Source organism: Solea senegalensis, linkage group LG12, assembly GCF_019176455.1.
Source record: "Solea senegalensis isolate Sse05_10M linkage group LG12, IFAPA_SoseM_1, whole genome shotgun sequence".
Taxonomy (NCBI): domain Eukaryota; kingdom Metazoa; phylum Chordata; class Actinopteri; order Pleuronectiformes; family Soleidae; genus Solea; species Solea senegalensis.
In genome coordinates this window covers 4,375,534-4,386,625 of record NC_058032.1, presented here as the reverse complement: position 1 = coordinate 4,386,625, position 11,092 = coordinate 4,375,534, and the positions used below count along the sequence as shown (strand labels likewise).

General features: G+C 38.6%; 1 protein-coding gene across 3 annotated transcripts; it reads left to right on the top strand.

Annotated features, from left to right (window-relative positions):
- The first annotated feature begins 5,917 nt into the window (after nucleotides 1-5,917).
- LOC122778726 lies at nucleotides 5,918-10,727 on the top strand. Of its 3 annotated transcripts, none has more exons than XM_044040818.1 (7): nucleotides 5,918-6,019; nucleotides 6,152-6,487; nucleotides 6,582-6,845; nucleotides 6,921-7,043; nucleotides 8,863-8,975; nucleotides 9,971-10,161; nucleotides 10,255-10,727. In XM_044040818.1, the coding sequence occupies exons 1-7, from the start codon at nucleotides 5,944-5,946 to the stop codon at nucleotides 10,295-10,297; spliced, it is 1,146 nt and encodes a 381-aa protein (XP_043896753.1). In that variant the 5' UTR covers nucleotides 5,918-5,943; the 3' UTR covers nucleotides 10,298-10,727. The 3 variants fall into 3 exon arrangements, with proteins under 3 accessions (XP_043896753.1, XP_043896754.1, XP_043896752.1); XM_044040819.1 differs by lacking the exon at nucleotides 10,255-10,727 and adding an exon at nucleotides 8,348-8,394 and having other exon boundaries at nucleotides 9,971-10,002; XM_044040817.1 differs by having other exon boundaries at nucleotides 9,971-10,727.
- The last annotated feature ends 365 nt before the right edge of the window (nucleotides 10,728-11,092 follow it).

The window sequence follows — 11,092 nt, the reverse complement described above, 5'->3', positions numbered from 1 at the left end:
TCTGATTGGCCTCTCGTTACAGTGGAAATAATATCAAGTCTTTTGCAACACCACCAGCACGCTTGTGTTTCAGGTTTCACAGTGGCTCTTTTATCACTGAGAGTAAACACAGCCAACTGCAGTCATTCAAAGTCATGATAAGTTTAGTTTATTGCTCAAATATTTATTTCTCGTCTTTATTTTTTGTTTTACTATGACGTTAATTTTCTTGTTCATTTCTAAATTGACTTTCAGGTTGTCATTATCTGATGTGGTTTAAACTGTATGGGATGCACAGAAATGCAGCCACGCACGACATTTTAAAAGTTGAGGGTCACGTGCACTTCCCCATATGAGCAGCAGCTCCCTGGTGGACATTAGAGGTATTGCCGATGCACCACAGCCTGGCCCATTAAACCCCTTCTAAGTTGTTTGGAAGGACAAAAATTAAAAAAAAAAAGTGGATTTTACCACATATTTTAAAAAGTATGCTTATATGTAAAGTACAACATGGCTTCTCAGTTATCAAAATCACAATTGTTTTGGTCAATGTTGAGATCATCTGTCATTTTTCAGCAATGGAGTTCAGCGTCATGTAGACAACTGGAGCCAGGAATCGAATCCTCAGCTGAAAGACAAACTCACTCCACCACTGATCCACCATCGTACTTAAAACAGAATTCACTGTATCGAGGTCTCGATACAGTATAGCCCTTCACATCCTCTGTGTGACGATGACCCCTCCCCCTCTTCATGTCAGTTTAACAGAAAGATAATAATAGCGAGGAGAAGTGGATGTGGTCACGCCATCAATTCCCCTCTACTTGTTTCATTTCTTCTAAAAAACAACAAAGCGGACAAGAGCCTTCCATATCACGTGAAGACATTGTCATGCTTCTGATTTAACCATACATGCACATTTAATCTTTTGTGTCTATTTTTGGGGTTCTGACCCGACACAAAAATATCAAATATAATCGAGTACAATTTCAGCTACAGCAGATTGTATGAAGACTTCAAAATAAATAGTTACAGGGTAAAACGAGGATGGCGTTGTGTTTGCGGCTGACAACAACATCAGTGTAAATAGGAGTGTTGAAAACCACTACATACTTTGAGCCCTGTCCTTTATGCTTTATTTTTACTCGTCACTAAGAAACACATGATTAATGGAAACTTTCAGACTGAGGTGTGAACACACAGGGGCTTTTCATTCTTTCTCACTTCCCTCTCTCACACCAGGGGCTCATATCACTTAAACACTAGACTAGGTACGATTGGGGGTTGCAACATTCAGCGGGCCCGAGTTTGCTTCCACACTTTTGCAAAACGCACCGAACCTTTTGAATAACATGTTGCCCTCCTTGAAATACTGAAGGAGGAGACGAGACAAACAATGAAGAAAACTGGCTCATCTGTTGGTTAATGTCACTTCTACATCAGAGCAACACATGGAGCTGCATCAAATCCCACCGTCTTATGTAAACATACGACACATACCGAACATGTATTTTACTGTAATTCCACATCTTCAAACTTCTGACAAACTTTCCCTCGTCCTACTCCAGAAAACACTTAGATTTTGTTATAAAAGCATGGCAAATAAAAAAGATAAAAGTTGGTATCTGTACCTGTGATGAAGTGACCACGACACATGCAGAGTCCGATGCTTTGTCTTCTTCTGTGCTCGCTGTTGAGTGTGTTTTATGGTCGTGATCCACCTCTTCTCTGGATCTTCAGGGATCTAATAAAATGTTCTCCCGTTTTCTTTTTCTTGTTCACTTTTTATGAACACGGCAGGCAGAGAGACAAGTTGGATTGTATGACGTCAGCGAGTGGAACTTAATTTACAGTTTTCTTTACTTTTGACCTCAGTAGCAATAGCAAAGAAATGCTATTTTACTTGGGCTCAACACAGAGCACACAAAAGCTCTTTAAAAGTGAGTAGTTAGTTCAAGTAACCATACATTGTGCCATATTCGGCCCATTTTGAGCTGATTATTAACTAACTAATTATTTTTAGTGCGTCGTGTGGTGTACATGGGATAATGAGGACTGATTAACCACTCACAACCATCAGACCGTGTAGTTGTGCGCACATAAATCTTAGGCTTTTCGAATTTTTGCCCTGGAGGTTAACAAAACAATTTCCTTTGAAACTGGAAGTACAAAGAAACACATTCCAATAACACTCTGATAAACAGAAGGAGCTCACAGGCAAAGGCTTAATCCAAGGAACTCTCACTGAGAACAGAACACATGCACAGCCGAAGGGAAGGAGGGTGAACGAGACACAGGTGTGACTAGTTAGGGCGGAGCCGACAATCAGCTCAGGTGGAGACAATCAGGGGAAACAGAGTAGAGCAGGAAGTGCCCTGAAATGAGAGACCACATACAAAATAAAACAGGAAATGCACAGAAACAGTAAACCACAAGCATGAGTTTGGGTTTCTCTAGTTTTGGATTTCACACCTCACTCATCCTTTTTTTTTTCTTTCTTGTATGTGTGAAATGATTAAAATAAAAATATAAATAAAAGCCTGCTTATGAAAAGTGAGCAGTGCTGTCTCTTTACAAACAGTTGGCGTTTAATGTTAATTTTCCCGTGGGAAACACACACACACGCACACACGCACACACACACCTTCCCAGTCACACTACAGTATGACTCCACTATTTTTTTTTTAACTTTAATAATTTTCATTGGCTGCGTTTACGAGAGGGAGGAGGTGTGACTGACTGTGAGACTGACTGTGTGACTGACTGACTGCCTCACATTATTGACTTTACTTGTATACTGTGTGAGTGTTGACATGTAGCACAGCTTTGGTTATGAGTAAGGTAAAGACAGAAAGAGTCTGCCCCCTCTCTGCTTCATGGAGGAACAGCTGCCACACGCAGCCTCTGTTTCTCTTATGTCAGTGATGTCAGTGATGTGTGTCCGTCGTGCTCATACTGAGAAACCTTGTGTTGTTTGTAGAAGTATTTACGATACAATACATGCCGTGCACACAAGAGGAAGGGGAACATATATATAATGTCAGTGATGGAACTTTATTCTAATCAGAGAAAGAAATTAAACGATTCAGATTCATTTCATTCTGTGGTGTTAAACTATGGAATAGTATGGGAGAGAAAACCGTGTGTCAACTTGAGTTAAGTTTAACTCATATTTAGCTTTTGTTATTTCTTTTGTTGTTGACTCAAACATAATAGCGTGTGCTGACGTTAATGTGGTTTTTGTTAGTATATTTAAAGTCAGACTGAAGTTACACTTCACTTCATATTCTGTCTCTTTTTCATTCATTGATTTAAATTTAAATCTTTATTTTCTTATAATGAAAATAAGTGTTGTTTTACTGTATATAGAAGAAATAGTGTGGATGTCTGTCTGATCGTATAAATTGAGGTTGCTTCAGCTGCAGCATGCAGTCCTTTCCTTTCCATATGACATATCCGCTTGTTGTTGTACAGCCTGTTCTGAGTAAACAGCGTCAGTGGTTGGTCAAAAGGCAGAGAATTGGCCCACCGCAGCCTCTCCATCTCTGAGACGAGCTGCTGTTTGTGGTTTCACTTGTTCTTCTCAGGCACACGTCAGTCTGCATGCTGAATTTGCAAAAGAAAATACCATATATATATGTACAGTGTATATATATATATATATATATATATATATATATATACTGGCATTTTTCAAATTAGCAAAAAATCAGATGCACAGAAAAAGGTTCCAGAAAACTTGGCAGTCCTTTTTAGACTATTTCTTAAAATGACTTTGATGCAAACACCTCAGATATATCTGTACATGGGTTGGGTTTATTGAAAATGCAAGAAACATATGTACAGTATGCGTTATATGCACACAGGAGACTGTATAGTACGCCATAAATACTACAGTGTATCCGTGTATCCATGTATTTCTATTCCAAAACAATATGAAAATAGGAATAAATTGATGACATAAGGAGAAAACAAAAACGTATTGTCCAGGTGCAGTGGATAAAAATGAGATTGAAACCAGAGTTGAAAGATGTTTCTCAAACAGTTGAAGCTGTGAATTCTCTACAACACTTTTCTATGTGGTTTTGGTGACATTTCCTCTCGTCTCCTGCCCAAAAACATCTGTCCCTCAAACCCACAGACCTCCTCCACTACAGCTCACATGGTTTCAATACATTTTCTCTGCTCATAGTCTCGACGCCGGGGGGGCAGGGGCGGGGGCGGGGGTCTAAATGTCACCTGGCATTGAAAACTGAATTACAATTTAACCTAACTAAACTTCATACAAATAAATACAATGTATGTCAATAACATTTACCGAAATGTTAGGGGGAAAATGATCTAATCTGACTTTGTATTACAGACCAATTAGCGGTGAGCTAAACAACGCCAACAGCAAACGCATACATGTCAATGCCTTGGCAACAAAGTCTACTTTTGCAGATGTTTCCTCCCACAGCAGTAAAAAAGTCAAATTGAAACTCAACAAGGACACAAGATGGTTGTCAAAGTGACCTCATCTGCCTGGTGTCATGTTTAAAATGTAAGCTTTCCTTTGTTCCAGGTGTAACAAGTTATATATATGTATATATATATATATATATATATATATATATATATATATACATACATGTATATATGTACGCAGAGAAAGAACAAATGAGAAAGAGTCGCCGGCTAAACTAAAAGGCGCTCTCTGCAGGGTCTTTGTGTCTCTTCCCTGCCTGCAAGTTTAACCTCAATGCACATCCTGTTGAGGCCCATAGTCAGCTCTAATCTGAGTAAACAACCTCAGCGGTTGGTCAAAAAGGCAGAGAGGTGGCTCACCACCAGTGAGTGGAGCTGTCACATATTATCTTGCTTGTTCTTGATTATGATCAACATTATGTAGACATGAGTAAAAAAAAATTGAGAATTCTTATTCAGCATTTGCTGCATATGTGAGAAAAAGATGACGTCTCGTGTAGATCTGACCACCGCTGTCTGTGTTGAACCTCTCTCTCTTTCTAAAACAGGAAGACTGAGAATGCAAGTCTTTCAAAAAAAATTAAATATAAGAAATTACAACTTTCAAATGAAGCCATAGTGTTGCTAAATAATACTACAAAAATAAAATAATAATAATAGTTTCATATAAGAATACAGGATTTCTTTTCAGCACTCTGTGTGACAGTGAGCCAGCATGCACTCTAATGAAACTTCAATTATTTATTCTATTCTATTTAATCCATGGTCTGTATTTATATAGCACCTCTCTAGCCTTGATGAAAACACTCACAGCTACTTTACACTCCAGTTTTGACATTCATCCTTTGCTGTCGCTCATCTTTCACACACATTCACACGCTGCCGTGCACAGCCGTCAGCAACAAAGTGAGGGTAAAATGTCCAGGAATCCAGTTGATTAATACAACTTATTAATGCTAATATTACACGCAGCAGTTATTTAACATTTAGTACCAGTATCTGTTTGTATTGTTTTACATGGTGGGGAACTTTCTTGCACGTGTAAATGGTTTTTAAAACACAGGTGACAGACTCCTTTCCCAGTGCAAATGTGCACTTTCTGATATTTGCTTTTCAATTTCGTGTCCCAGATGCACTGTAAACCAACCGGAGGGAAGGTGCAGAGCTTGAATGTTACAAACTAAGTGCCGACCAAACTATTTTAGCTGCTCGCAAAGGTGTTATGTTTCACATGAGTGCAGACTCTGTGACTAAGCTGCTGTACATTTTCCAAGTTATGCTGATTGTGTCCAAAGTCCTGATTATAGTAGGTGTAAAAAGAGGCTATTAATTAGAAAACTGGCATTTAACCTACTTTTTACATTTAACTGAGGGCGAGTTTATCAAACTAAAACAAGTTTGGGGCGGGGAGTGCAGTTTCAACGTTTCAGCCAATCAGGTTGTTTTCTATGTTTATAGCTTGATCTGTTACTTTACCTTCCATTTGGGTGGAAAGTCATGAGTAGGTCAACATCATGGTGCTGCACCACAATGATTTCAAGACTTGCAGCTTTGTTTCTGCTTAGTGGAGAGTGTGAGTGCATGTGCTGTGTGTTATTGTGTTATTCTGTATTCTGTATGAGGCGAGGCCTTGTGGCATTATCTCTTCATGGCATTGTATAGATTTTGAATTCACTTTGTTATTTGTTCTCTCTCTTTTGTCCAGCTCTGATTTGCACTGCAGAGGCTCCTGTCCTGGTCTCTGTGACTGTGGTCAAACCAGGAGACAATGTGAATTTAACATGTACAGTCTCGAGTGACAAGCAAGTATTTAACTGGTATAAACAGCCTCCTGGACACATGCTGCATACAGTTGTTTCAAGAATATTGAAAAAGGAAATTGAACAATTCATTGATGAACGTTTCACCTTCACAAAAGTGGATAATCAGTATTTTCTCACCATCGTAAATGTGAGCAAAGAGGATGAAGCGACATACTTCTGTCAAAGCGGAACAATGTATAAATATACATTTGTCAGTGGCACATTCTTGGCTGTGAACGGTAAAATAACTTCAACTATCTGCATCTGTGTGATCTGAAGTTGCACCAGCCTTTTTTCTAGTTTCATTCTTTTTTGTTTCTCTAAATCTTGCAGATGAGAATCCAGAAAAGGTGTCCGGCCGCCCAGGACAACAGGCGACTCTGCAGTGTTCCCTCGTTTCCAAGAGAAAAGGAAACACAGTCCAGTGTCCTGGCAGAGACAGTGTTTCCTTGTTCAGAGCCGGCTCAGGATCAGGACTCTCCCGTCCCAACTTCATTTACGTTCACGAGAACTCTGACGATGATGATGGGACGCACCGCTGTGCTGTGCTCACGTGTGGAAACATCTTGTTTGGTGAAGAGACCAAAGTGGAGACAAGTAAGTACAAACTTGTTAAACTCCACCCTGTACGACTTAATATTATATTTAACAAACATATTTAATGTCTTGAAGGGAATCTTTGCGACCTAACTGTCCCCGTGCTTGGTGTGCTGTTGGCCTGCTGCGTCGCTGTGATTGTTGCCCTTGGTTTCTTTGTAATAAGGAACCAACGTAACGTTTGCAAACACTGTAAAGGTAAGTCATGAGAGAAAGATCCTCATTATTCTTTATAACAAAATCTGAAAACTGTTGAATCCTAAGAATAGAAGTAAAATACACTCACAGACCACTTCTTTAGGTATTTGCTGTGACCTTCTGCTCCTGTAGACCATCTGTGTTGTGAGATGGTCTTTGTTACAGAGATGTTTGATGATCAGGGTGAGATCACCCATGACGGAACCTCTAGAGCAGGGGTGTCAAACTCATTTTTGTTCAGGGGCCACATACAGCACAATTTGATCTCAAGTGAGCCGGACCAGTAAAATAGCATAATGAAACCAGCATAATAACCTATGAACAACAACAACTCCTTTGTTTTTTCTCTTTTTGTCTTACATTTAATGAAGGATATTTTTACAAAACATAACATTTCTCGAGAAATGTTAGTGCAATTTCAACAATATCATGCCTAAATTTGCTATTTACACAGCACACTGGATCTATAAAGGCACAAACATTTAGTCACGGGTATCTGGAAGTGAAAAATATTGCATTTGACATTACGATTAGATTGTAATCGTAGTGTGAAATTTTAACAAATTCATCCTGTGGGCCGGATTGGACCCTCAGGCGGGCCGGTTCTGGCCCCCGGGCTGTATGTTTGACACCCCTGCTCTGGAGTCAGTGAGGAGTTAAGTTGAAAGACTTTATTGAAGACAGCAGATTGTGCCTTGGTATCTAGGGCGGGAGTTTATATTGAACACCAGGTGTGGTTATAGAACATGTGAGTAATTACACTTAAAGACTAGATTTTCTTTTTCTGTTATTGGTGCTTATTGGAGTTTGTGTTTTCTATCACCTTGAACCATTTTGGTCCTTCTCCTCTGACCTCTGACATCAACAGGGCATTTTATTAACCCAGAGAACTGCTGCTCACTGGATGTTTTCCTCTGTAAACCGAGGAGATGATTAGATCAGCCGTTTGTGAAATAATCAGACCAGCGTGTCTGACACAAACAACACAGCACCTTTCTTACCCTCTAGGTCGTTCGATCACGTCTACATGCTTTAATGAGATGCTACACTGTGATTGTCTGAGTAGATTTAAGGCATTAACAAAGACAGTGAACAAGTGGACCTAAAGAAATGACCCAGTGAGTGTATCAACAAATGTTACGGACACACTGTGTTACATTCTAACATCTGTCATTTTGTCAAAAGAGGCCTCACATGATTGTGTGGATTCGTCACATGTTGGTCTTCCAATGGTAATGGTAATGGTACAAACAGTTCATAGTTACCGTGCAAATGAAGTAAAAGTTTAACTCTGATTTTAACAGGAGCAGCGAGTGTTTCCCATCACCGTGAGGAAGCATCGAATGACGTGGTATGTTTTTAGTGCTGCTGTCATCGACCTTTCTACCTCGACAACGGATTAACATTTCATTTATATTCACAAACGCAGTCCACAGCATTTAAGTAAAAAAAAAAAAGGCTTCGATAAACAACAACAAAAGCAAGTCAGAAATAAGCTGAACTATAACAAGAATTAAAAGACTTAATTCAAGTTAAACCAGAGCTACAAGAAGACTTTCAGGTACACTCTATTAACCTCCTATAGATACCGGTATGTGTAGTATATTATTAAGTTGAAGTGTGGTCAGTGAGAACAGGTTGGAACATCTTGTTCTGCCTATTTAGAATTCAAAGGTCAATTAGAAAGTGTGAATACATTCTGTTGTGAAAACTGCAAAACGTTATTTAGTGATGTGTATAAAAAAAATGTGTGCAATAGAGATTGAAGGACACACAAATATCATCCATGAACACAGTGTTTGTGTCGTTTTGTTTGCAGGACGGCGAATCAGTGAACTATGCGGCGCTGGACTTCACTGCAAGGAAAGTGAAGAGAGTGAAGGAGAAGAGAGAATCTCCACCGGAGTGTTTGTACTCTGCTGTGGAACGCAGGTGAATCAAATGAACTCAACATTCACTGTAAATGGAGAAGGACTCACGTCACCGTTAACCAAGCGAAGAATACATATCATGAAAAACATTATTTCCTTTTTTTTTCCACTATGTTCTATATTTACTGAACTGAAATACACTGGATGTTGAAACAAGCATCCGATTGTTTTTAATTCCCTTTAAAAGAGACGTTATTAAGGCAAATGTTAATATATATATATATATATATATATATATATATATATAAAAATTTATATATACACACAGTGCTTATATTACTTATTAGACCACTACCCAAAAAAACCCACTGCTACCCTAAATTAACAGCATTGGTAATTAACAAAAACTTTTTTTTTTTATGTTCCTGTAATGTTTAATACACCAGCATGTAGAAGCTCTTTAACTGACATTTTATTTTTAATGCTAACATCTAATTATTATAATTATCCATGAAGGTTTTACATAAAAAAAATGTTAAAAATAGTAAAGCACATGATTATTTTTTCTTGTTATTTACCTGCATTCCTGAACAGAAGATTTGGTTTTAGTGGTTGAATGTTACGCTTGATTAATTTCTGACCTCTCCAAGAGAAGCCCGGCTCAAATGTGGGTATATTCTCCCACTGGCCCAGATTATGGAGTATCATAACATCTCCTACCACTCGTGCGCTGATGATACACAACTCTATATTACAGTGTCACATGACTACAGTCGCTGAGTGAGTGTATCCAACAAGTCCATCAGTGGATGGGCCAGAATTTTCTCCAGCTCAATGCAAAAAAGACAGAAGTAACACTAAAAACCACAGACCAAGCCAGAAATCTTCTGGACTCAGACCTGAATTTTAACAGCCACATAAAGACCATTACTAAATCAGCCTCATCATCTAAAAACATTGCACGAATTAAAGGATTTCTGTCTAAACAAGACATGGAAAAACTTGTTCATACATTGATTCTTAGTAGGTTAGATTATTGTAATGTTGTCTTTACAGGTCTCAATAAAAACATCAATCAAGCTGCTGCAGCTCATCCAGAATGCTGCTGCCAGAGTCCTGACCAACAGCAAGGAAATGGATCATATCACACCTGTCCTTAAATCACTGCACTGTCTCCCTGTGTGTCAAAGGATCGAGTTTAAAACCCTGTTACTGGCCGACCAGTCACTGAATGGTCTTGGGCCCAAATACATGTCACAGCTGCTTGTTGGATATGAAGCATCCAGACCCCTCAGGTCATCAGGGACAGATTTCCTCAGCGTCCTCACGGTCAGAACCAAGCAGGACGAAGCTGCGTCCTCACCTGTGGAACAAGCTCCCTGAACACCTGAGGTGTGCACAAACTGTCAGCTTGTTTCAGTCAGGGTTGAAAACGTTATTGTTTACTGCAGCTTTCTGATATTGACCATTTTAATCACTTTAAATTTCACATCTGCTTGTTTAATGATTTTAAATTACATTCCAAAGTTTTATTAATTTTAAGTTAACAGATGATTTGTCTGTTTGGTGTTTCTCTGAGTTAAAGGGGGACTGATTAGATGAAATGGGAAGAACAGGTGTAAGCCCTGTGACTTATTTCATTTTCACATCAAGGACAAATAAGGGAGGGCAGACACAGAACAGATGAAAGATTCTTTGTCTGCTTGATTTAAATGGTTTTTATTTCTAATTTATTTACTTGCTTGTGTAAAGCACTATGAATTGCCTTGTGTAAGAATGGCACTATTACAAATAAACTTGCCTTGCCTTTAAAGATGGTGAATCCAGCTCGTTATTTTTAGTTTTTAAACAGGTTTTTGTCAACATTTCTAAAATATTCATATTTTCCTCGTTCATTGCAAAGCCCTTGACATGAACACAACTCAATTTCAGGATGATCAGTGGTAAATAAAAGTTGAAAAATGACGTAGAGCAGATTAAAAATGAGGACTAAAATCAAGTGTCAGCTTGTTTTTCTTAGTTTATGTTTTTGTTTCATAAAAAATGTGTCATTCGAAAACTGCATGCATGTTTCCTGTATTTTTGGGATGTGTTCCAAAAAAGTAAAGAGAAATAATTATACTGTGTATGGTCCTTACAGCTTTACTAAAACAACAAATTTAACTGTGGCCGAAGACT

What these genes read in the sequence shown, in the direction of transcription:
- LOC122778726 (XM_044040817.1), top strand. Translation starts at nt 5,944, where the DNA reads ATGAGTAGGTCAACATCATGGTGCTGCACCACAATGATTTCAAGACTT. An exon ending in CACATTCTTGGCTGTGAACG is followed by an intron (nt 6,488 to 6,581) that starts GTAAAATAACTT and finishes TAAATCTTGCAG; the next exon opens with ATGAGAATCCAGAAAAGGTG. An exon ending in TACTCTGCTGTGGAACGCAG is followed by an intron (nt 8,976 to 9,970) that starts GTGAATCAAATG and finishes TTGTCTTTACAG; the next exon opens with GTCTCAATAAAAACATCAAT.